The 26,737-nt window shown below is 48.4% G+C and overlaps 1 protein-coding gene across 1 annotated transcript in view; it reads right to left on the bottom strand.

Annotated features, from left to right (window-relative positions):
• MIPOL1 (mirror-image polydactyly 1) overlaps positions 1-25,380 on the bottom strand; it is a 1,493,682-nt gene extending 1,468,302 nt beyond the window's left edge. The window contains exons 1-3 of the mRNA XM_085627930.1: positions 25,176-25,380; positions 22,428-22,471; positions 20,312-20,322 (exon numbers count right to left, since the gene is read on the bottom strand). Coding sequence (XP_085484056.1) covers positions 20,312-20,322; positions 22,428-22,471; positions 25,176-25,380 — 260 coding nt within the window. The remainder of the gene's footprint in view (positions 1-20,311; positions 20,323-22,427; positions 22,472-25,175) is intronic.
• Between the last annotated feature and the right edge of the window lie 1,357 nt (positions 25,381-26,737).

Raw genomic sequence — 26,737 nt, 5'->3', positions numbered from 1 at the left:
ATCAATGATGGTGTTGTGTGGCACTTTACCATCCCAGTGCAGCACCATCAAGAGAGGCATCAATGATGGTGTCGTGAGGCACTTTACCAGCCCAGTGCAGCACCATCAAGAGAGGCATCAATGATGGTGTTGTGTGGCACTTAACCATCCCAGTGCAGCACCATCAAGAGCGGCATCAATGTTGGTGTTGTGTGGCACTTAACCATCCCAGTGCAGCACCATCAAGAGAGGCATCAATGTTGGTGTTGTGTGGCACTTTACCATCCCAGTGCAGCACCATCAAGAGAGGCATCAATGATGGTGTTGTGTGGCACTTTACCATCCCAGTGCAGCACCATCAAGAGAGGCATCAATGTTGGTGTTGTGTGGCACTTAACCATCCCAGTGCAGCACCATCAAGCGAGCCATCAATGTTGGTGTTGTGTGGCACTTAACCATCCCAGTGCAGCACCATCAAGATTGGCATCAATGTTGGTGTTGTGTGGCACTTTACCATCCCAGTGCAGCACCATCAAGAGAGGCATCAATGTTGGTGTTGTGTGGCACTTAACCATCCCAGTGCAGCACCATCAAGAGAGGCATCAATGTTGGTGTTGTGTGGCACTTTACCATCCCAGTGCAGCACCATCAAGATTGGCATCAATGTTGGTGTTGTGTGGCACTTAACCATCCCAGTGCAGCACCATCAAGAGAGGCATCAATGATGGTGTTGTGTGGCACTTTACCATCCCAGTGCAGCACCATCAAGAGAGCCATCAATGTTGGTGTTGTGTGGCACTTTACCAGCCCAGTGCAGCACCATCAAGAGAGGCATCAATGTTGGTGTTGTGTGGCACTTAACCATCCCAGTGCAGCACCATCAAGAGAGCCATCAATGTTGGTGTTGTGTGGCACTTTACCAGCCCAGTGCAGCACCATCAAGAGCGGCATCAATGTTGGTGTTGTGTGGCACTTTACCAGCCCAGTGCAGCACCATCAAGAGCGGCATCAATGTTGGTGTTGTGTGGCACTTTACCATCCCAGTGCAGCACCATCAAGAGCGGCATCAATGTTGGTGTTGTGTGGCACTTTACCATCCCAGTGCAGCACCATCAAGAGAGGCATCAATGTTGGTGTCGTGAGGCACTTTATCATCCCAGTGCAGCACCATCAAGAGCGGCATCAATGTTGGTGTTGTGTGGCACTTTACCATCCCAGTGCAGCACCATCAAGAGAGGCATCAATGTTGGTGTCGTGAGGCACTTTATCATCCCAGTGCAGCACCATCAAGAGAGGCATCAATGATGGTGTTGTGTGGCACTTTATCATCCCAGTGCAGCACCATCAAGATTGGCATCAATGTTGGTGTTGTGTGGCTTGCAAGAAAAGTAGAGTGTGATAGAATGAGGTGAATGCGTTTAATATGTCTGGTGTGTCCCGGACTAACAAGCCATCTGCATTTCATATTTCAAGAATTTAATTAGTAAAACAAAGTTTATGTACCATGGTTGCAAAGGTATGACCTAGAAGTTCGCCCTCGCCATGTGCCCAAGCCCATGCATATTTTCCTCGGAAGAGACATTCCCTCTCTGCCGTGTCCTGATATTCAGATAGTGTGTGGCAGATTCGCCTAGAGAGCTGAGCGTCCTCAGAGCCACCCAGCCAGGCTCTATATTTTTAAATTCTGATTCCAGCTTTACACGCTGGTCACGAACAGTCCGCATTATCAATCTGCCGTTGACCAGACAGGCACCATGCAAAGTGACCTTGAAGGGATCCCATATCGTTGCTATTTCTGGAACAGAGACTTTGTTTTGGTAAAATAAGTCTGTGATGTCCTGCCTTAGTTCCTCAAGGATCAGAGCATCCAGCAATAGGGTGGGAGATCGTCTCCTTGAAGTTACTGAGGGGGCAACGGCCGGGGCGCATAGCACTAGCAAGACAGGGGAGTGGTCGGAATATTTGCGTGCTAAAAGTGTAACCCTACATGTACAGCTACCTACGCCTTTGGATAACAGCCACTAGTCCAGCCTTGACCAGCTATTATGTACACTGTATAGAAAGTGCCTTCCCTAACTAAGGGGTTAAAAACCCTCCAAACATCTAGGAGTTCATGTTATTCCATTATATCTCCAATAGGTTTAGCTGCATTGTTATGACGCGGTCGGATATGCAATATATCCATGTTCTTATTCAGCACAATATTGAAGTCCCCTCCAATAGAACATGGGGGAACCAATATCCATAATTCGCCCCCAGAGCTCATCAAAGAAGGTTGGGTCGACAGTATGTGGACCATAACAATTAACTATGGTAATCAATGGAGACGCCAGTCGTCCCCATATTAATGCATATCAACCCTGGTCGTCATTTAAAACACCCAACAGTAGATCTGGTAAACCCTTTCGTAGCAGGATTACAGTGAGTGTGAAGAGAAAGTGACAAAAAATCTGTGGGATGCTCATCGAGCTGCAAACGTGGTGCGGGCGGAATCTTTTAGGTGAGGTTCCTGCAAGAGTGCGATGCGTATGCTACTCCTTTCTAAATAGGCAAGTATATGTCTCGTTTTCGGGGTCACCAAAGCCTCTAACATTCCAGGTCAGACAGTTAATTGTTATGGGTGCGAGGATGGGCCCACCTGTAACAGTGGTAGTCATCTCGAAATAGGTGTGCGAATGTGGTCTGGATGAAACACCGGCATAAGCGTAACTTGTGTGTTCTACTGAAAGTGTGGCATGATCAACGGTTGATTGTGTGCATATATTAGGAGTTAAAACATTACATTTTCCCTCCCACTCGGACAGCCCAATCCCGTCTGGTACACGTCCCATAAAACGGTAACCAAAGAAACATCCATAAGAAAAGCACGGAAATAATATCTCTTATGAGAAGAGGGGTAGAAAAGATGATAGAGAACTAAAAGAAAGTAAGGAAGAAGAGGGAGGGCAGAGAATGAGAAAGGAAGTGCAAAGAAAAATTGGAAGAGAAGGGTAAAGGGTGGAGTGAAAGAGGAGAGTCAAGGAAAAGCATCCAGCAGTTATAAGAAATGCGAACACGCAGTCTAAGTAACTAATGCAGAAGTGGTTTGGGGTATTCATTGGCGAGACATCCAAAGAGCCAGACAGGGTATTTCTCGAATAAACGAGGGTGCCCAGGGGTGGGGGATTGTGTACCACATATGTCCATCAGTAGGCAATTTGAATAAGAACTGATGAAAGAAGTATAGCAACTTGCCATCATGAAGGTGTCAGAATGATACGCAAGAAAGACAACCCACAGTCAAGGAACATGTGTGTGAATATGTTTGTGTGTGTCCCACACCCACGATCTAAGTCGTGAGGTTTAAAGTGAACTAACTGCGGATTGACATCAATAAGTCTTCAAGTCAGCGTATTTGGGACATTGGTGAGGATTCTCTAGACGCTGCACATGGAAGCCTCGGTGGGGAGGTGCTCAAAGGGTTGCGAGTCAAAAAGTCTCTAGGCTGTTGTGGGGAGTTGCAAAAAGGACCCTTACCTTTGTAGGTGCATAGCAGGATAAACCCTGGCGTAGGGTAAATCTGCCATTCTCAACTTCTGTTTAATGGTTGCACATTTCCTGCACACCTTTTGGACCGTCACTGTAAAGTCTGGATATATAGCCACTTGTTGCCCTCAAACTTTAAGTCCTGTGTTTCCCTCCGGATAGAATCGGCTGCGCCGAAGCCCCCGAATGAAGTCGGGTCATCAATGCCCGACGGGTGCTTTCAAAGATCAATATTTTTGAGATGGCTGAATAGTGTAGTAAGTACGTGTTCTATATACTCCTCCATTTTTCCAGTGTTTGTGGATTCACGTATACCCAAGATGTGCAGGTTATTACTGCCTGACCTTGCTTCCAGGTCTTTGTGTTTCGCAGATATAATTTTGAGAACTTTCCCCATGTTGGGCAGCTGTTCGCTGCTGCCAGTGACAGTGTCATCAACATTGGAAATTCATTGCTCTGCTTCAGTTAAGCGTTCATCCGGCTTTCCAAGTATGAGTGTGATCAAGTCTATTCAGGTGCACACAGTGTCCATTTTAGACTCAATGGAAGTGAGGATTTGTAGCATAATTATTAGTAGAGTTTTTATGTTGACTGCCTCGTTGGAGTCTAGAGTGGGCAGATAGTCCGCATCAGTTTGGTCCGCTCCACCACCAGGAGCTCAAGTGGACCTGCTCTCCAATGGTTGCACTGGAAGGCGGAGCAACAATGCTCTGTAACTTGATAGGAGATGTCGTCTGAGTGTTATCTGCTATCGGAGTGGTGTTTAAGTTGTAAGAAGCAGAGTGGTTATGTCATTTCACAAGTATCTTCAGAAATGTTAGTCTGTAGTGGCTGATTAGAGAGGCATCAGCAGGCGCCCCAATAAACCTCAGGTCGATTATAGGCCTGTGCAAGTCAAAATGCCCTTGAGTGATAAAGTCCAGTATATCACGCAGCCCCGGCCTGCCTCATCCCTGTGGTGACGTGTGTGGGGAGACATGAGCAGAATAAGATTGGGCAGAAACACGTAAGCAGATCAGAACGATGGGCATATGTAGCTACAGATAGAAGGTCTGAGTGATGAGTTCCATGTATCCCTGGATGATATAATGGAGGCACCCAAGGCTTCTGAAAAACGCCTCCGGCAGTGGGTGGCACGGGCTGTTACCTTTCAGCAGCAACCAGGTAGTGAGTGGGAAGGCAAGGCAAAAAGTAAAAAATAAATTATAAATCACAATCCTTCCAGTATGTTTGGCATTGTTGCCACAAGTTAAGCCACCTATTCCATCTAGCAGGAGGCTGCCCAGTTGTTTCCTTACCACAGTTTCTCACTCACCAGCAAAGGGGAGGCCAAGCAATCTTGGTTAAATGGCTCTCGCCGTCACTGCCTCTGTCCACCATAGCCCTCTAAGACTCAGCCCCCTGTTTCGTGCAGCCGCAGGGCTCCCTCCGCTGGCAGTGCATCAGGCGGCTGCCTTCACTGCCATGTCTTCTGCCGGCCGCAGAAATGATACAGCCACCTTCTGCACATTTGCAAGCAGCAGAGTCTCACACATGCACGGTCCACAGCACATTGCTTTGCCACCAGGTCCGTGTCAGAAGCAGCAGGCCGCACCCATCCACCGGCAGAGCTCAGTGCAGGGCCCGGGTCTCAGCTCACGTCCTCTTGTCCCCCGCGGCCGAAACGACCAGGGATACGGAGAGTGGGAACGCTCTCCACCCTGGTCAGAAGGGGATACTGCAGTATGGGGTGCACCTAACTGTATGTGCCTTCACAACTCACCGAGGCCAAGCAGAACACATTGCTGTATTGCCTTGCCTCAGCTAAGCAAGAAGGCCGCCAGGCCGGCATAGCCTTGTACGCAGTCAGTAAGGACATGGGCAAGCTCCCTGCATTATATTTCTAACGATCAGCAGCAAGTTGGTGCCCAATGGGTCAATTAGGACAGGATAATGAAGGATTGGTCCATTGGGCTGCAGGAGCCTCACATCAGTGCGGCCATCTTGCACGCCCCCCCCCCCCCATCCCCAAGAGACTTTTCGCCTCAAGTGACCAGCTGACCTGTACTAGATGTACTTGGACTGTACACCTTTCTGGTAGCCTCTGCTGGAGAGAGTCCTGGGCCATAAGCGCTATCCTCGACTTCTTGGAGCTTTAGAAGTGATCAAAAGGAGTATTTCTAGAAACTCTAAAAAGTTGGTTTTTAGAAAATGTTTTGGATTTCAAAGAGCTCCCTCCGGAGCCATCAGGGGTACCTTATGGCAAATGTGTCTGATTTTAATGGGCCTTCTTCTAATAGTGCTTCAAGTTTCACCCACTAAAGAATTTTGAGCTCCACAGAAAAGGCCAAGTCAGAAGTAAAACCTTCTAGTACTTTTATGAAGGTTAGCCACATCTGCTCCAGGGGCCTCAGCTCCGCCCCTCGCTGACATCGGTGCCAGGACCGTTTCATTCAACTCTTCAAAGGGAGGCGCCTCATGGATTGGTCACAGAGATCTGGGTTCCCTCGTTTGTTCAGTGGGCTTGGACTGGCCCATCCCTGACACAGTGTGACAGCTGATTGATGCAGATTCTCCCCCCCCTTTCTTCCTCAGGAGCCCAGTGAGCACAGTTAATTGTTCCCTTTTTGTGGGGAGGCCTATGTTCCTGCTGCTGGAAGGAAGTGTAATTAACTTGGCACAGCAGGGTGACAAAAGGCCTGGGCTCAGATGCTGAGCCAGAGAAAAATGACAATCTTGGATGACCACTAAGCTGGACAGATATTTTCTTGGGAGTCACATAGTTTGGCTTGGCATACGGATTTCACCCAAATTTGATATGTCTGCCTCCGTAATCTAAAGGGAACCAAACCTTCACTTTAAGTCAGTCTTTCCCATAGGTGTATAATGTGGTGTCACCACAGACAAGAGAGTAAACCCCGCTGACTTTCCTGAGTGTACACTTACATTATGAGGCCTACCCCAGGCCAATATCCAGTTCTGTAGAGTCCCCTGTGCACCAGGCTACCTGTGCACAGTTACCGGGTTGTACACAACAAGAGTCTCACACGTGCAGCCCACAGAGACGTGCTCCTCACCGTTGCTACATCATCTTAAAATGCAGATGCCGGCAGTATACACATGCAGTCCCATTACCGTATGTTTACCATGGATGGGTCACCGGTTACAAGGCTCACACAAAGTAAAAACGTAAAACAAAAAAAAAAAAACATGCGATCAAAAAGTGAAAAATCCAGGTGTAATTGATCAAGAGAGAGCGGACTGCCGGAAATCTTCCAAATTACTCCAGTTCAGCAAGAAGGAGGGGCACCGATTGGACCGGATGTTATAAGTAAACAGCATATATTGACAAGGGTATGTTGCAGTGCCTCACTCAGCCTACAGGCCAGTGACCCCTCTGCAAGTACAAACAGCAAAGGGATAACAGATAACTCGGACAGCTTCCTCTCTTCAACAACCAGCCACTGTGCACACCCTAGCCCCAGGTTCAGCATACAAGTCTGACCCACTCTACAAAGGTGGGCCCAAAACTCACTTGCCACACACCTAGCTATGTAGATTCCGAGTCCAAAGTGTCAAAGGTGCACTGTAAATCTAGGATCCCCAGGAGGTCTCAAGTGGGCACACAAGTCTCCTAATATTATGCATTCATAGCCAGGATAAACCCAGTTGGCCTTCTTTTTTGTTTATAAATCTGTTTATTTAACATAAAGAAAATTGGTCATGTTATACAGTTCTGTTCGGTTACCTCACAAGGTATACGTGCATCAGTTTATACATGCGTCAGTACATACTGTTCAAAATAGCAGGCGGTGTTACATTACATAGATTGTGGTTCACACTGTACAGTGGTCTTCGGGGGAAGAAACAACCGGTGGTTCGCATATCCCCCCCCGGTACACATTCCACTTTGTCCAAATCGATAACCATTTTTTGGGGCATCCCCGTGCAACATATACAGTTTTCTCACGGACCATGCACCAGTCCATGTCATCCTTCCATTTCTTTAAGGTGAGAGGTGCAGCGGCCCCCCACAGTTGCGCTTGGCCACTGTCTGCCCAAGTGTGACCCACAACCTCCCGTGTATGGGTAGATCTGTGGGCTCCCACACATTCAAAATGCATCTCTTTGCCTCAGGTAACACGGGCACCCCCCACTCATTACTTTCAGCACGCACCGCCAGAAACTATGAATGACTGGGCACTCCTAGAGCACATGTAGGAATGCGCCCTGCATTCCACAGCCCCTCCTGCAAAGCCCGTCCGTACTACTCCCCATGTGGATCAATTGGGTCCCTGATAGGTAGACTCTGTGCAAAATCTTCAGCTGTATTAATTTCAACTTTGCAGAAATAGCCACCTCCTTGGGTGAAGCGAGTGCCTACCGCCATTCCTCGTCATCCACCTCCAAGCCGTCTCTTACCCATTTCTCCCTGAGTGCTGCGAGGGGATCAGGAGTGTGGTGGATGATCTTTTTGTACGTGAGAGATATACATTTGTCGGGCAGATGCCCGTCTAGCAGTCTATCCTCGAGTGGGGATGCCTCAGGGAGCTGCGTGCCGGCGCATATGGAGGTCTGCAGGGCATGCCCGATTTGCGTATAAAGGAAGTGTTCTGATGCCGCCATTTCGTATGTCTGTTGTAGTGTGGCAAATGGCACCACTCCCTCCCTCCCCCACAGGTCCCTGATGTGTGAGATGCCGATGAGGTCCCATTTTGCAAACCCTTTCGTTCGTCCCAGTGTGCCCAGCCGCTCCGTATCCCATAGTGGGGTTGCTAGTGTAAGTTTATTGGCCCATCCCAGGGCTTTATTTGTCAGATGCCAGACCTGGACCGCATGTTTAGTGGGGCCTGTGAGTAGATATTTGTTCGGTCTAGAATATAAGGATCTCGTGAAGTCACCCCCCGGTAGCAACCACCTATCCATTCTGTATGCTGGGTCGTCTCCACTGCCGTACTGGCATTGGTTTATTGCGGCCAGGTGTGCTGCCCAGTAATACTTCCTGATGTCGGGGAGGGCTATACCTCCGTCATACCATCCTAATGTGAGCTTGCCTAGCGCAATTCGGGGTCTACCGTCCCATAATAAGTCTCTCTGTAAGGACTCGACCTCCCTAAAGAATGTGTGCGGAACAGCATCTGGGTAGTTTTGAAGAGCATACAAGAATCTAGGCAAGGCCATCATTTTGAAGAGTGCCGCTCTCCCAAGTAAGGATATGGGCAACTTCTTCCAGACCTCCACGTCTCTCCTGAGCCTTTGCAATGGGGGAATCAGGTTTTGGTCGTATCGGTTCCTAACGTCAGTGGTTATGAATATCCCCAAGTAGCGGAACCATCTTTCGCAATCTGAATTGTGCATTCTCTCGGGAGGGAGGGGGCCGCTCCATGGAGCATGTAGATCACTGATTTGCTCCAGTTAATACGAAACCTTGAGTTTCTTCCGAAACTGGCGAAAATGTCTAGAATCACTCTGAGGGAACGGGCAGGTGAGGCCAGATAAAGCAGTATATCGTCTGCATATAACGATATCCTGTCTTCCCAGCCCTCAGTCCACCGTAGTCCACGGATGGATACATCTTTGCGTATCCATGCCGCAAGCGGCTCCAGTGAGAGAGCGAATAGTAACGGTGACAAAGGGCAGCCCTGTCTCGTACCTCTGCTAAGTGTAAAGACCTCAGAAGTCTTATTGTTTACTGACACGGTCGCAAGCGGTTCGGAGTATAAGAGGCGCACCCACCCTATAAACTTGGGCCCGAAACCTAATTTCTTGAGCACCGCAAAAAGGTACGCCCATTCGAGTGTGTCGAACGCCATGGTTGCATCCAATGACACAACCATAGCATCCTCCTGGATTCCAGGGCAACGCCCCAGGACTCCGTGAAGTCGCCTGAGATTGAGTGCGGTGTTGCGGTGAGGCATGAATCCCGACTGGTCCGGGTGCACTAGCTTGGTGATAACTGTACGGAGCCTGTTAGATAAGACTTTGGCTAGTATTTTGGGTTCCGCGTTGAGGAGCGATATGGGTCTGTACGAGGAGTACTCCGTTTTCGGCTTCCCTGGTTTGGGAATTGCCACGAGAGTGGCTGTACGCTGGTCCCTAGGCAGGATCCCCTGTTTCTGACTATCGTAGTACATTGCCTTCAGAAATGGCGCTATCCTATCTGGTTTAAGCTTGTATAGCTCAACAGGGAGGCTGTTGGGCCCCAGTGCCTTACCCCCTTTGAGATCACCTATTGCTTTGGTTAGCTCTTCTGACGTAAGATCGTCTTCCATTTGGTCTCATTCCTGATCTGTCAGGGTGGGCAACTGAATGTCAGCCAAGAAGTCAGCAGAGGCGTCCTCCGTGAGGTCAGACTGTCTCCTGTACACCTGTTCAAAGTGCAGGGCAAGTTCGTTCACTATGTCGCCCGGCTCAGTCAGGAGCCTCCCCGAAGTACTCCTGAGTTCGGGTACTACCCGCTGTTCCCTTTCTTTCTTATCCAGCCAAGCTATGAGTTTGCCCGGCTTGTCACCCTGATCGTATATGCGCCCATCCCTATCACGTGCAAGAGTTTTCGCCGCTTCTGTAGCGATGGCTTTGTATTCTGCGGCCCTGATTTGCAATTGGTGTGCGCTCTCACCATCAGGGTCCCGGCCTATTCTCACCTCAAGTTGCTTGATCGCGTGCTCTATCTCGGTCAGTTGTTTTTCTTTTTCTTTACGCCTACCCGCTATGAGTGAGAGGGCCTGCCCCCTTAGGACTGTCTTGAACGCCTCCCATAGAGTGGCCGGTGAGTCCACCGTGCCTTCATTATCTACGAAGTATTGGTCAATTGCTTTTCCCAGCGTTGCTCTGATCTCTGGGCCTTTAAGGTACCATGGGTTTATCGGCACTGAGCCTCCGATTTTTTGTCCCCCATTGTGAGGTGGACCCATAGTGGTGAGTGATCCGAGATGCCCCTAGGTAGATGCGTAATTTCCGTCGTAGTCATATCAAATTGTACCGGGGTGAGTATGTAGTCGAGTCGAGACAGTGTATGGTGCGCCCCCGATAAAAAGGTATATCCCCTGCCGGTGGGTTGGTGTTTCCGCCAGAGGTCGAATGCATCAATGAATTGGGGGAGCCACTGTTGCCCCGCTCCAATATCTCGTGGGGGGTGCCTATCACATTCCCCTGAGACCACGGAGTTAAAGTCACCTCCAATCACGAGGTGTCCCGCGGGTAAGCCTAATAGAAAGGCACCCAGATCCTTGTAAGATTGCGCTTGCAGACCCGGCGGAATATACACTGCAACCAGTATGAGTATTCTGTCCTCCCATTGCCCTGCTGCCGCAACGTAGCGCCCCAACGGGTCCGTCCACGTGCGCTGAATCGCAAAGGAAATGGTGTGGCGTACTAGGATCCCGGTCCCCCTGTCGTGAACCCCGCATGTACTACCATTTTGTAGCCCCATCTGTTGAGTGCCCTACAGTTGTTTCCCATTAAGTGTGTCTCCTGCAATAATGCCACGTCCGGGGAGTGTCGTTTAAGGTATTGCAGCACAATACTTCTTTTTATTTTGTCCCCCAATCCGTTGACGTTCCAGCTTATAAGTTTGAGACTTTTATCCCACTGCATGTGTGTCATAGAAAGCAAACCGTAAGGCACCCTTCAATAATCTCGTACACTGACTGTATGACTGATGCTGAGCATTCATTTGACCAACAAAACCCCAAGTGTCCCCCCTCTCCTCCCCGTTCCACAACCCAACAAATACAAAACCCCAACAGTTTCAATCCCGGCGTCCCCTCCCCCCACCCTGCTACCCTACCACGTAGGTTCCAAACTACCCACATCCCCAACCAGCAGAGTGCCTATCGCCCCAACGTGTGAACAACTGTGTCTTGGGTGAGTGGACCGCAGCCGATCCCGGCCGCTCGGGCCCGTTCCCCGTGGTGAACAGATTTGTTGCCATGCGGGTGATCCAGGGCTACTGCTAAGCACCCCTATAGCGATCTGCACCTCAGTAGGCAGCGCGTCCCTGTCATTACTATGTGTCTCTGGCTCGGGCCAAGTATCTGCTCTTTGTAGTAATGTATCTTAACAGAAAAAGATTGAATCGTGATCCCCGGGATGCAAGGACCCACCCCCTAGTGTTCTCTTGGGAAGCATCACCAACAATGTACATTACGGTTTGTAGTCTTCTTCAAGGCGGCGCGCTGCTAGATCACGGGTCAGAGTTTTGGTTTGTTGGATCCCGCGCCGGGATGCTGGACCGCGACCTCCATGCGCGTTCTGCATGTTGTCCATGCGCACCTTCGTCTCCCAATGAGGATGCCCCTCGATTTGCCGACGCTGTCTCTCTCCCGGTGTATCTGGCGTGTTTTCGAAGATCCGCTTTCCCCTCCAGCCAATCCTGCGCTTCTTGGGGGCTTGTGAAGAAGAGTGATTTTCCGTCCACGAGAATCTTCAGCTTCGCCGGGAAGAACATCATGTATTTGATCCCGCGTTGCCGCAGGGTTGCTTTCACCCCTTCAAAGGACCTCCTCTCTTGCTGGACCTTTAGCGTGAAGTCCGGGAAGAACCTGATAGTAGCATTTTCGTATTACACGTCTCCCTTGACCCTTGCGGCCTGTAGGATAGCGTCCCGGTCTCTATAGTTCAGAATTTTTGCAATGATCGTTCTGGGAGCCGCCCCTGGTTTCGGTCTCGGGAGCAGCGCTCTGTGTGCCCGCTCCACCGTGAAGAGAGAAGAAAGTCTCTGTGGTTTTAGGTGATTTAATATGAGGTCCTCCAGGAAGAGGTCCACACTCGGCCCCTCCAATCCCTCTGGGACCCCCACCACTCTAATATTACTGCGACGTGCCCTCCCTTCTTGGTCCTCGAGCTTCGCCGCCATTTGGCGGTGTTGGTGGGTCAACGCATTAATTCTCTCTTCCAGTCTTTTGGTAGATGTCTGGAGTTCAGTGACGTTGGATTCTGTTTCTTTGACCCGTTCAGTTGTTTTCTGCATATCAGCCCTCATGAGATTCATTTCAATCGACATCTTGTCCATTTTTGTTTCGAGGGTAGTCCCAAGATTCGTAATAGCCGCCATGATGGACTGTAACGACGGCTCCGATTCCTCTTGACGGCGATCGTGTCCCTCTTCGGACGTCTGGGATGCCTTCGGGAGCGCGTATTTGTCCAGTTTGTTGGATTGCACCGCGGAGCCGTGTTTGGGTCTCATATTTGTACTAGGGTAGGTGGCCGGCCTCCGTCAATGTCACACCAGCGGCTGCGTACGAGCCCCTCCAGGAGCGGTTCTCCCTACGTCAGCTGGCTAGGCCGCACTCCGTTCCCACGCAGCCCGATTTGGCCCCGTTGTCCGGCTTACCAGGTTCGTCCGGCTGCTTCTCGGGCGGGCCGCGGGTGAGCGGTATTATTGCCTTGCCCTGCCCACCGGTGCTGTACCTAGGGGCCCCAGCGCAGTGTCCCGCCACACACCCGCCGCCCGGACCCGGCGTCAGTCCGAGGTGTCAGGCCCAAGGGCGGGCCCCGGCCGCATCCGCCCCACTTCAGGTGGACCACCACCTGTTCCTCTTCTGCCCCCGACTGGAGCCGTTAACGGAGTCGCCCTGTTGACTGATATCTGCCACTTAGAGGGCCGCACCGGCAACCGGGGTGCCCCAAGGCGACCCCACACCTTCACACCGCATCCCCGCAGGCAGGCAACCCTCCAATCGGCCGTCACCCTGCAGCCGCCTCGAGGGTGTGTGTCATGCAATCCAGGAGTCCGATCGGTAGATAGTATGTGGTCCTTCCAAGGCAGGCCCCGGTCTCCCCAACTCCGCTCACTCAGGTCTCGCCAAGGCCGCTGTTGTGCATAGTGAATACAAGGGTGCCTACACGGGCAATTTCACGGGGCCCCCACGTGCCCTCCTGCTGCCTGTATCCTGCAGTATGCCGGAGTTCGGGCCCACCGGCTGGTCCGGTGCTCACCCGGCACGTATGTGCCCCTTTCGCCTCTGTGCTTCACAGCTGCCAGTGTTGATTCCCCGGTCGCGGATCCCAGTGCTCAGGGGTTGGCAAATGGTAGTGCTCGGCACGTCGATGGTGCTTGCTCTGGGATCAATTAGGCCGCTGTCGCTCGCGGCGGAGCTCCCCGTCTGTTCCTATGCGCGCTATGCCGGGCACCCCGTGCTGCCGCAGCAGCCGCCGCTCAAGTTCATTTACCTCGTGGTAACACCACCCAGAGGGCCCCCAGAGCTGCCGGCTTTTCTGATGAAGGGGTCGCCGTGTGCTGCCCCGCTCCGCGCCGCCGGCCCTCCGGCCAGTACTCACGCGAGGTCCGCCCCTCCTCCAGGCTCTGTAATGGCGGCGAGTCCCAGCCGATGACTTTGGACCTCTCGGCTCCTCCGCTGCTAGTGGCCTCGACGGAGGCGCCCTCTGCACTCGGCGCTCCGCACTATCTGCGCTGTTGACTGGATGGTGCGGCGGCTCCACGGTCCCGCGGCCCCCCTCGAGCGGGACCCTCCGCCCGGCGACTGCAGTCCGCACTCCGCCAAGTTTACCGATTCTCGGACGAGCGACGATTTCTTGGGTCGCTCGGTGCAGAAGTGCTTCAAATGTCCGTAGCTGCCCCCAGCTCCCCTTATGGCCGGATTTTAGGCGGATTTAACGGGTTGTGAGCCCCAGCTCCGGCGGAGCTCCGAAGTTAGGCTGCCATTGCTGTCGGCGCCAAGCCCCAGTTGGCCTTCTTGGAGAAGGGTCACCACCCCCGCAGGAGGCTGTCTGAGCAGCTTTACAAGTGTTGGTATGCTTGTTGTAGCGGGGAGTGATCTTTCCCTCTTTAGGAATCAGAAGAATTGTTGCTTCTCTTGAGGAGGCTGGAATCGCCCCGACACTCGTTTCCTCAATGACTCCCAGGAGTTCCTCTCGAAGCAGTGATGGTGCTGCCTGGACGCCAGCAGGGATACCATCCGCTTCAGGTGGTTTTTGCTTCTGCATTGTGTCGAGATCTTACATGAGCTCTGGAATAGAGAGTAAGCCTCCCAAACTGCCACACTGGAGATCCATTACACTTAAATAATACAGCATAACCCTGTAGTGGAGACCCAAAGACTAACTTACCATTCCACAGAGCACACGTGTTGACCAGGCAGGTTTCAATGCCACCCATGAGCCTCGCGACAACAATGTATCTGCTGTGTGGGTCTGCTGCTACGTCCTGCTCCTTCATGGCACTCCAGCAGTAATCCATAGAAATATGCATCTGGAAACATTTACTGCAAGAAACTACCCTTACATTTTATTCTCAACTTTCCCACTTTGGAGAAAAGCAAATGCATGTCTTGGAGCACAGCAACCTCACCCCTGAGACGCTCTAGATAAGCACACGTCCTGAAGCTCTCCAGAAACACATGAAGGCCTGTATATTCCATGTTGCCGCAGTTATACGCATTCCAGAAGTTGTCTAACAAGCAACAGCATCCTCAAAGCCATGTTGGGCCTCTTACCCGGCCCCTTTAACTGTGTGTGCCTCGCAGGCATTGTGTGGTCTTGAGAGCTTTGTGGTGCCTCCTGTTGGACATTTCAAAGTTCCGATAAAGCATCACAATTAACGATGTAAATTACACACCTTCCCACCTGATCCCAGCCCAAGGACAGGCACTATTTAAAACAACAGAAACTCAGAGGCAAGGCACGACTGTCGGGGTTGTGGCGCTGATCTCCACAAACCAGGTAGAGCACCTCTACCTAGTACCACCCAGTACCCTCCAACCACAACAATAGACAACAAAAAATGATCAAGAAGGCACCCCCTACTCTTCTACAACAGCTTCTACTTGGAAGGTGCCGCCTCAAGGGAGTACCCAACAACTTAACTATGCGCATTTACCTAATGCTTGGTAGTCGGCCAACAGCCTGCCCGGAGCAGAGTCGCTTGCTGTAGAAGACCCCAAACCGACCCAAGCCCACCAGCTTTCCCAAACAAGCATTTGCAATGCAATAGGTCTCGCAATTACGCAAGTTTAAGCTATTGGCATTGTAAATGACAATGTCTTTTATTTAGGTTTTAAAAAACAAAAATAGGAATTGTCATTTACAATGCCAATAGCTTAAACTCGCGTAAATGCGCGACCTATTGCATTGCAAATGCTTGTTTTTTGTTACCTTTGCTTTTTTATTTGTTGCCGATGCTTCACAGCAGAGTTAAAAAAAAAAAAAATAGCAAATCCAAAAGATTCATAAAGCGAGACTTTATGGCTTTGCCAATGCTTGTTAGAAATGGTTTGAGGAAAAAAAAAGTTACCGTATATTTACAATGCTCTTTTATTCGAAATATTTATTTTGCAAAAATGCATATTTTGAACTCCTAGAAATGTAACAATACGGGGAAATAGTCCCAACAGATGGCTCCAGTCAGTCATACGGTGATAACTGCCATTTGTTCAGCCAAAACTACTTCTCATTATGAGACTCAAGCATTTGCATTTTTTCCATTCCCAACTTGAGTTTAAAAATCACAGCATTAAAAGTGTTGTTGGTTAAGCAGTCGGAAGTAGCTTAGGGTGTGACGCATGACATGGGGCCACTTAGCAGGCATGCATGCTGAACATGCTGGCATGATTCTGTTGCTGCTTAGAAGTATTTACAGCTCTCCGAACACCAAGAGTGCATTGCAGACTCCCGCGTGAGTGCGCAGAAGCAGATAAAACGTATGACTGACAAGGGTGATAGTTCAGGAGTACTGAGGGGTGTGTGGAAATTTACAATTCAATCACAGGTAGAACCCTGTACATTGAATGTTTTGAAGGCACCACTTAGCGCCTCTCGTTAATTCTCTGTGCGTTTATGCTATAGATGGGGTCTCTCAATAATTCTGCGGTGAGACGAGAATATTTTCTTTCCACAGACCTCTCGCCGCACCGCTGGGTTTAGTCCAGGTGTATATAGAGCGCGTGCCTGAACTGCCAGGCCTTGTCACGCCACCTCTCCTGGTGCAAGCTGTGCTGGTGTCTGTTAGAATCCGGGTTCTCTGGTTGGCACAGGTAGGTACTTGTGTCAAGCAGGGAACCTTTCCTCCAGTCAGGGTAGGGGGTACACTCCAACAATAACCCCTGCTTACCCTCTAGGTAGCTTGGCGTGAGCAGACAAGGCCTATCTCAGAGCGTTTAGGTTAAGCATTTGTGAACACACCCACAGTAACTCAGTGACAACCCCACAAATGGACTCCACACTGGGATATAGAAAAATAATACTTTATATATATATAGTTTAGGCTTAGCACAAGACCAGATAACGTTTAAACGGCCCACAATACTTATTAAACAAAGAGTTCTTGGTTTTAGCGTAGTTTTTAAAAGTTCTGTGCGCTTCGTTCCTGTCCGTACGCTTCGTACGCGGTAAAAACTGTTTGGAAGCGGGTCTCACACGCACTGTAGGCGCTTCGGGATGAAGCGTACACCCTATGGTGCGAACAGGCACAGTACCTTTACTTTTGGTGAGTTCGTCACGGATGCTGCGCTGACATCAAGCGCGATGTACGGTGCGTTGTCCTCCTGGTGCGATGCGTACTACGATACGTTAGACCTTGGGCGTGCAGGGCTTCAGGGGACGGTGCATTCAAAGTTCATCACGGCGTTCGTACCGTACCATGAGATCGGCAATCTTGATTCGAATCGCTGGATACAAGCGAACAGTACGCTCCGCACAGGGGAGACATACGGAACTACCGTACGCACCGCAGCCTTTCCAAAGCAGGGGAAAGGAGCGTACGCCGGCAGTACGGTTCGTAGGAGATAGTAGCAAGTACGGATCGCAGTCCTTCCGTTACGGTGCGAGCTATGGCTCATAGGGGCCTGTTAGTCGCGTTGCTCAGGCCGGATGATACCTTCCTTTGCAGTGCGAGCTACGGCTCGTAGAGGGGCCTTAGTCACGTTGTTCGGGCCGGACAGCGGGATACCAGCTTGCATGGGGTACGCTGCGATCAGCGAGACGTACACAGCAGTTCGAGTCGAAGATGCGGGGAAAACGGTCCGTTTTCCAAAGCGATCTCACGGCAGTGAAGTCCACTGGTCCTGGGACTTCGTTCAGGGGGCAAGCTCACTCTAGGAGATCTCTCAGCACAAGTCAAATAAATGTTTGAGTCTTTTCTTCCTCTTCTTCTTCAGCAGCAAGGCAACCACTGCAGGCCAATACGCCAGGTCAGGGACAGTACTCCTCCATGCAGCTTTTCCAGTTACTTCAGGACGGACAGAGGTTTCTTCTTAGCAGGGCAGGATCTAGTTTCTTAGGAGCAGGGCTCCTACATTTATACCACAAATCCTTTGTTCTCTCAGGCCAGGGGGGCCCTTGCCTAGTTCAGTCCAGTTCTGGAGCACTTTGTTGATGCGATGCAGGCTTCTTCTTTCAGGGTGCAGGGCAGAGCTATCAGACGCTCCACAGGGGGCAGAGCCAGCATTGTGGTGGCAGAGCACAGCCCTATTCAGAGTCCAGGTGTACTCCTCCCACCCATCTATATGTCAATCTTTCTATTCACCACCAGGCTACCTAACCCTGCCCATCTGGGTTTCCCCAGCCCTGTCACTCACACAAGCCAGACAGCAGATACACATCACGCAGGGGCGGGCTGAAATGGTTAGGCAAGCAAAGGCCAACTTTCTAAAAGTGGCATTTGCAAACGCAGAATATTAAAATAAACCTTGCTAAACAATCTTAACAGCCCATTCTGGCCTATGAGAACAGGGTAGCCTTACAATAGTGTAAAACGAAAATGGCTGTAATTCACTATTAGGACATGCCACACACATCAGGGCTTGTCCTACCTTATGCTACAATGCACCCTGCCCTTGGGCCTACCATAGGGGTGACTAACATGAAGTTAAGGGAAGGTTTAGAGACTGGCCAAGTGGGTGCACTTGCCAGTCAGCATGTCAGTACCAGACTGCACGCAGGTTCTGCAATGGCAGACCTAGATACATTTTACCAGGCTGCTTCTGTGGGTGGCACAACCAGTGCTGCGAGCCCACCAGCGGCATTTGTATTTACACGCCCTGGCACTCCTGGTGCACTTTACTGGGGTCCGATAGTAAACCAAATAAGCCAATCGTGGAATCCAACCAACATATACATTTTACATAGGGAGCACTTGCACTGTGGCACTGGTTGGCAGTGGCACAGTGCTCTGAGCGGCCAACAGAATAAAAACACATGAGGCACAGCGACAAAAAGTGGAAGGGAGACTCACGCCAAGGTGCCAGGTCTAACAGTGTCCCCCCCCCCTCCCCCCCCCCCCCCCCCCCCACGCGACGCCTGACCTAGCCTCTCGGGGACCACGACTCGCAGTTTTATGAAGCAAAGTCCCGAATATCAGAAATTCGGGTTTGCTCAGCCGTGCATGTGAGTTCGATTGACTCCAAAGTTTGCTTGTTTAACCCATTCCCCGTTTAATTGCTGGACCTTAAATGCTTTCCACAGTTTAGAGTGAATTCGGTCAGATGCAAGCCAGCTGCCAGCAGCAGAGCTGTAGCCTTGGTTGGAAAAGCCGAAGCCATAGAACAGACGCCATGCCTCCTTTCCACCTCTGCTGTGAAAGCACCGCTGGGGCAAAGCAAACCTGCCAAATAGAGATGGGGTGCTCTGCAGAGAGCCAGGACTGTCCCCACACTGCTTGACATAGAAGTGTGAAGCCATACGGTAAACTCAACAGTCGCGAAAAGAGCCACAAGCTCTAACAAGCCGAAATTTTTACATACTGCAGCTCCTCAAATATGGTTCATATTCATGAGGCACTACAAATAGCAGAAATGCCTGCTGCCATTAACAGGTAAGGTTCAGTTGACAACGCCCTTCTGAACGGCTTGTAAAGTGTGCTTGTGTTTTTTTTTCTCAGAGTTTTATATAGCGCGAAATTGAGCCGAATCGGGCATCAGAGCGCTTTATAAGTGTTCTCATAACGTACTGCATCAAGATTGCTAAAACGGCGCTTGCGTGCACTGAAAGAGCCGATAAAAAGTGTCCAACGTTTGTTCAGCTCATTATTATTTGTAAATATAAAAGGCTGACGCCCTACTACCAGACATGTTGCACTATATTACATTTTACACTAACTCAAAGGGACAACACGGTGCCACGCATTGAACCCTTATTAAATACAAAGTTATAAAGGATTTTTTTTACCATTGAATTATTCTGGTATTGCTACTTCCTCAACAAGCCCGCGAGAGGTGTGCGCGCGCCACAGTGGGACATTTGGTTTCAATTATCGCGCCCGTGTCTGGGCACGATAATTGAAACCACATGGCAGTCGTGCGGGTAACCGACACCAATAGGCCAATAGGCCATGGGCTGAGCAATGTGCCCGCCTTTGGCCACTTGCGTGCTGTCTTTGTTAAAATGACGCACGCAAAGGCCAATAGCGTGGGCCAAAACAAAAAGCACACGCACGAGCGTGTGCGATTCTTAGGTTCGTTTTCGAAATCCCCTACATGAAGTCTTCGCCAGAACAGCGCATGCGCGCTGTTACAGGCTCGACCTAAAAAGTGGAAGGCTGCATAAGCAAACGATAGGCATAGAGCAGAACAGTACATCAGAATCTGCAGCAGGTCTGTTTTTATCTCACTCTGTTGACAACAGGCTTGGGTTGACCACTCCACATGCAAAACCTTCAAGGTGCCTCACAAGCCCACAGCTGTGAAAGGGCAACTTTAAACACCAGCAGTTAGACACTGTTGACAGATAAACATCATTTTGAGGATTGGTGACTTTGCAACAAAGGAAAGAACAAGGTAGTTCAAGGAGGGGGTGAGAACAGTTTAATTATACACAGTACACAGTACACACACACACACACACACACACACAAACACAATAACAGCTTCCTTACCTCTCACAGCATCACCTCTTCCCTTACTTCCCACAGAGATCCGTTATCAGTCACTCTCTCCAGAGCCTGGACACTGAGAGCCCACACTGGGCCTGCAGCACATTACCTAGTGGAGAGAGTCATATAGATGGTATCAGTGTGTGGGCGTAGAGCAGACAAGCCTGGGAAACAATACATGTTGATATTCTTACGCCTTCAGTCTGCCCACTTGCCTCAGATGATGACCCACCCCCACCAATCTTCCATTTTGATTCATCTTTTATTGTGGGTATTGATCAAGTGCACCTCTCAGGATGCGTGGGGATGTTTACACAGATACAGCTCAGATTCCAAGAGGAGGATTGGGCTGGAGCAGGCGTGTGGCGTCGTCTGCAGGATAGCATGCTTCCGATTGGCTGACTCTAAAGCTTAGGATTAAGATTTTTAACTTGACACAAGGGGGAACCAGAGATGTGGGATCCCAAAGGTGCTGATTTGGTAGACAGAGGCCGGTGTGTAAGGAATCTATTCCGTTTACGTCTTGTAAAGCGTGTGGCTATCTGCGATGGGCTTCCCAGCGCTAGAAATGATGGCTTTCTAAGAAGCAATAATTAAAAGAGGAGAAACCCTTACAAAATAGGGACAGGGTAAATGTCAAAAAACAACCTTTAGAGAGTCCCTATCTAATAATTATATGGATCATGTGTTGTATTGAAACAGAGTTATAGATTCACAGCATTAAATATTCATACACATTTCGTCAAGCGACAATGCTAACAGTAAAATTTGTATTTTAATTAGTGTATAGCACAAGAGAGCAGAAAAATATATGGTATGTTACAAATCAATTTTTATTCATCATATTTGTTAAAATATTTTTTAGAGACCATAGGGTCTTTGTACATTACACATACTAAAAACAAATTTGATTAAAATATAGCCCAACAATATTATAAAAGAAACAAAGAAAACTACAAAGTTGTCGACGCAGCGTTTTGGTGAGATATAGTTCAACACCTTCTTCAGGACAGAGTTTTCTAAAAACAAAATTTAGACAATATACCAATGTATTAGCTACTACACTTGAATATTCATCATCAAATAAAACATTTGTTTATCCCATATATTACTATTGCTACAAACAGAGATCAAAATATTATCTTTTGGTCACGTCACTGTGAGTAACTACAACAAATCTAGGGGAGAGGAGTTGGCCTAATGGCTAGGGCGCTCGACCTCGGACCTGGGGAACGGGGTACGAGTCTCGGTAACAACGCTGAACATCCTGTGATTCTGGGCAAATCACTTAATCTTCCCGTGCCCAACAAAAAAAAAAACAATTAATGTGTGTCCTCATGTAACGTAACTGGTGCTATGTAAAGCGCTCTGATACCGGATTGGATTCGGGTCAAGTTTGCGCTATATAAAACTCTTTAAAAAAAAAAACCAAAAAAAAAACCACATGATCCATTAAAAATGAACCTACCTATTCATATGCAGTTGACACTAAGGTCTCAAATCCCTTGTTCAATTAGGGAACCACCTTGTTTTTGGTATTGATAAAAATCAGGAATAACCTGAAAAAAGGAGGAAATAAGGAGGAAATGAAACCTCTATCACTACAGCGGTCAGTGGAATTTCTATGTTCCAGGAGCCTGTATATTATGGTATAACAGGCAAAGGGAATTTTAAATCATTCATATAATAGTGCCCACATCATTATCTAATGTTATAAAGAGAAAAAAAATAGAAGTTTAAATTATCACCTCTCATACACCTTATTAAATGTGGTACTATTCCTTCAATGCGTTCGTAGGGAGGCACCGATATCTTATATAGTGACCTTTGTAATATAAAAATTCGAAAAAAATTAACGGTTTACCCATCAGATTACGATTCTATTAAGCAGGTAATCACCCAAAACAGTCTTTAACAATTTATCATTAAAAAACAGGGGCGTTCATACACAATACAGGTGAGCCTTGATAATGCCTGTAGTTAATGTCTCGATGTCTTTTGTAATATTTGACCGGGTAAGACTTGAAAGAAACAAAAATTTAAGTATTAAAATGTTTAAAAAAAAATAATCTTTTAGTAGCTTCTAATTTTAATATAGAAGCTTTTTAATGATAAATACCTTGTCGCCATCTGTGAAATACGCCAAGCGGAGAAAAATAAAACCTGAAAAAAGGGAAAACATTTGTTCAACTTTTTGTCCTAGATGTCCCTTTTCGAATATATTTGAACTATTTATATTACATGGTGTTAAATAGTTGAACAGCGTCCTGAAATGACGGGAGACTGTCAACATGTGGAAACATTGATTGGTTTGCAGATTCAGTAGAGTTTGAGAAACACCGAGTGAGCTTGATATTTATATGGCGTATAAGAAATCAAGGCAAGAACGATTTTAGCTAAAACCACGTATAAGCATAACCTAATATACAGCTTCGTTGGAGTTTAAAACCACCCCACGTGGGCATGCTCTTTAAACATCGTGAGTGAGGCAAGCAATGAATTTAATTAGAGTGTTTAACAGATTTACTATTATAGCAGGGTTCTATTTAAGTTTAAAAAAGCAAACAGTCTGATATACAGACTAGGATTCTTTATATAAATAAGGATAGTTTATGCAGCTTGAAGTTTCCGAGATATGTGGTTACGATGAGAACGAGCGCAGAGCGACAGTGCATATCTGATAGAAGTGAGACGGCCTCCCTACTCTCTACGAACGACTTCCGGGGCAGGATATATGAATTTCCTGCACTTGGGAAGGCTCTTAAGTATTAAGGTTATGAGTCATGTGACATCGTTAAGAACTACTGGGTCACGTGACTTCAATAAATCTTGAATTTCGCGAGAAAAACCTTCACAGTATTTGAACAAAAAAGACCTTTATCATATCATCCCTATTTATACTTTGAGTTATTGGATGATAAAGGACATTGAAAGAATGCATCGGACATAAATCACGCAAACAAACATTGCTCTTCTCTTTCAATATTTTTGGCGGCCATTTTTAAGGTTTGTGGAGCATAGAGGTCAGGAGAGAAATTCTAATCCTTTATCATGATTATGGCGTCCATCTTAAAGAACAGTAGATATTGTTTTACAAAACCACTGCTTATTGTGGTTTGCTTTAAAATGCTAATTTAAGGATGGAATGTTACTTTGTACAAAATTGTTCATCCTAGATTCAGGGAGATAGAAGAATCAGACGTTTAGCAATTTCAATGTTTGAATAATGCATCGGACATAGGTCTCGAGGAACACTGCTCGTCTCTTCCAAAGTTTATGGCGGCCATCTTTAAGATGTGTTAAGCATCAAGGTTGAAAAAGAGATTTCAATCTTTTATAGTAATGATGGCGGCTATCGTAAACAAGCATTGGCATAGCCCATAGGTCTCACTTTTGGGACCTTATAAGTATTTAGTTATACAACTGTTGCATGGCTCAACACTTATAAGGTCCCAAAGGCGAGACCTATTGGCTATGAAGAGGACTTAAAGAGAGGGCGAGCCACAATGGATGCAGAGTAGAGGAATAATACAAATGAAAGGGGACTAACAGTGTAGTAGAATGAAAAGATAGAGGAAGCGATAGGTAAATGCAGGAGAGCAAGAGAGCCAGGATGAAAACAGAGATTAGAAGATGTGTAGGGAATTGAGGAGAGCAAGAGCACAAGAAAACAGAGTGCAATATGAAGGAAAGTGAGGAAGCCAGTCAGAATGTAAGGAGAGAGGAACTGGAAGGCAAGAGGAGGGTGCGCAGGAATACGAAGGAAAGTACACCGGGAGGCGAAGAGGACCAAAACAATCAAACATCAAAGCGGCCGTGAAAGTGATCGCGATCAAGAGCGGCGCGCGCCCGCGCACATGCACTGTAGCTCTAAGCCGGCCATGGTAGCATTTTTTTACGCCCTCACAAAAAGTCTCGCCAGATCAGCGCATGCGCTGGGTCAGGCGAGACCTAAAAAGGGGTCATCTAATACTGAACTACTGCTTGTTATAGTTTGTTAACAACACTAATGTAAGGATGCTGTATTACATTATATTCAAACCACTACTTATTGTGGTTTCTTTACAACGTCAACCTCTTCTGTGCCCATGACGAGATAGTCTCGTCTCGTCATGGAGCACGGTCGCGCTGTGCCCATGACGAGACTATCTCGTCATGAAACCCGCCCACTAATGTAACGCCCGGCACAGGAGGGGGAAAGGGCGTGGCACAGAAGGGGTTAATGTGAGGATGGTACAATACATTAAATAAAAATACTCAACCTGAATATAGAGAGATGGTAGGATATTCAAGTAATCGGAGATTAACAATTTACATTTTTTTTAAAAAAATTCTATTTGTTATTCGTTACCCAAAAAAAGATTTTTTTTAGCACTACCAACTCTTCATATATTTTCTGGACCATCTGAAATAGAGAGGAAAAAACGTGTACACCCTTAGGGTGGTTACTATTGTAATGAAGGATAGTGTTTCTATCAGTGGGCTTTGTGAAAAGTTCCACTTGAAGTTGGCCATTGCTATCTTTGATCTTAATATCTAGGAATTCGCAGCTCAGTTTGTTGATGGCTGAAGTGAACCACAAATTTGGGTCTCCAAGATTGAGCCATTCAATAAATTCCATAAGGGATTCCTTCGATCCTTCCCATATAAAACAAGCATTTGCAATGCAATAGGTCTCGCACTATTAAAGTTTGAGCTATTGGCATTGCTATTAATAATGCAACACAAATAGCTCAAACATTCAGTAATGCGGGACCTATTGCATTGCAAATGCTTGTTTTCTTAAGACATGGTACGGGGCAGAGTGAGAAAGGGGGTAACAAAAACGAGCAACAACATCCTTCCAAACACTGCAGTTTGTTATTACAGTCTGGCTCCAAGGAAACCTGATAAGCATTCTTTTTCTCCCCCACACAGCCCTCCATGACCTCTCTTTCACAGCGTTCGAGGCTCCCACCGTGCTCGTCGTCGCTGCCGCTCTCGTCGCTCATGAGCCCGTTGGAGGGGCTTTTGGCGCCGTTGGGTCGGGTCCTCCCCAGGAACTCAATCCCCTTGTCCATCATGCCAGGCATGGTGGGGCTGCGGTGTGTTAGGTGTGAGTAAGGGGCAGCCCCGCGCCTGGCCGGCTCTGGGTCTCTGGGAGGTGGGGAAAGTTAAACATGGAGTCGCGGTGGTGCTGCTGCAGGCACCGCTCGGTTACGCTTATAAACGACGCCCCTTTACGCACAGCAGGAACGTTAGAGCAGAGGCGGGGTGGTGGCTGAGGTCCGTTTGCTTTCCGTTATGCTGTCTGAGTCTGAGGACAGTTACTGGGTGCCGCTTTTCAGTCCCTGGTTGTTCCTGTCCGTCGGTCTGTGCGCTGCTGTCAGTCATCGCAGGCAGCCGAGGAAAGGAGCTTTGGTCAGTACTGCAGGAAACACCGAGGTTTGTTAGCCGCTTTCTATCTCCTAGGAGGAATCCCGCCCGCATGTGTGCTTGGACAGCAGCAGCCCTGCTCCAGGGGTGAGGGACACGGATGGGAGCGGTGGTGGGGGAAGCGGAGGGCACAGGGGTGTGGGGGTTTGGAGCAGGAGCACTTAGTGGTTGCGCGGTGCCTAGGACGTGCGTGTTGAGAAACTGCATGCTGGCTTGCGAGGGAAGCGGGACAGGAGATGTGCACGCCGCGTGGCTGTAGGCGCGTACACCAACTCAAATCCGCCGAGACCATGCGCGTGCCCATCTCCTGTCCCACTTCCGAGGCAAGTCAGCAACAATAGATCTCGCTTGCGAGCAGCGCTTCGCGCTGCGTTCGCAGGCGAGACCTAAAAACATCATCAATATAGCGCGACCAAGCTGTTAGGTTTTCAAAAAATGGTGCTGCTATATTGAAGATGTGTTTCTCTTCGAATCCGGCAACATAGAGACATGCCAAGCTGGGAGCACAGGTTGCTCCCATGCTGGTCCCTTTGGTCTGTTTAAAAAAGTCTCTGGTAAACAGAAAGATGTTATTTTTGAGGATAATTTCAACACAGTCAGTGATAAAATTTGCATGTGAGGACAGGTCACCATCATTATTGCCTAGAAGGTCTTTGACCATTTTTATTGTGTCATCCTGGGGAATACAAGTCCTCAATGTCCAGTGTGACCATCCATTGTGTTTGGTTATTATATTTCAGATTTTCAATTTTGCTTCTCATCGCTGTTTATCTTTAATATACGCACTGTTGGGTCACTAAGGGTTGTAAAAAGACATCAACATACTTGCTGAGTGGTTCGGTAAGCGAGTCTATACTGAACACTATAGGTCTCATGGGCGGATCATCCATGTTTTTATGCACCTTCGGTAGCCAATATAGTGCAGGGATTACAGGATGCGCATTATTCAAAAAATTGTATTTATCTTGACAGATGATTCCGTCCTCTTTAGAAAATAGTAAGAGATTAGTCACC

Source organism: Triturus cristatus, chromosome 9 (assembly GCF_964204655.1).
Source record: "Triturus cristatus chromosome 9, aTriCri1.1, whole genome shotgun sequence".
Lineage (NCBI taxonomy): Eukaryota > Metazoa > Chordata > Amphibia > Caudata > Salamandridae > Triturus > Triturus cristatus.
The sequence above is the reverse complement of the archived record's forward strand: the minus strand, read 5'-3'. Positions and strand labels throughout refer to the sequence as shown.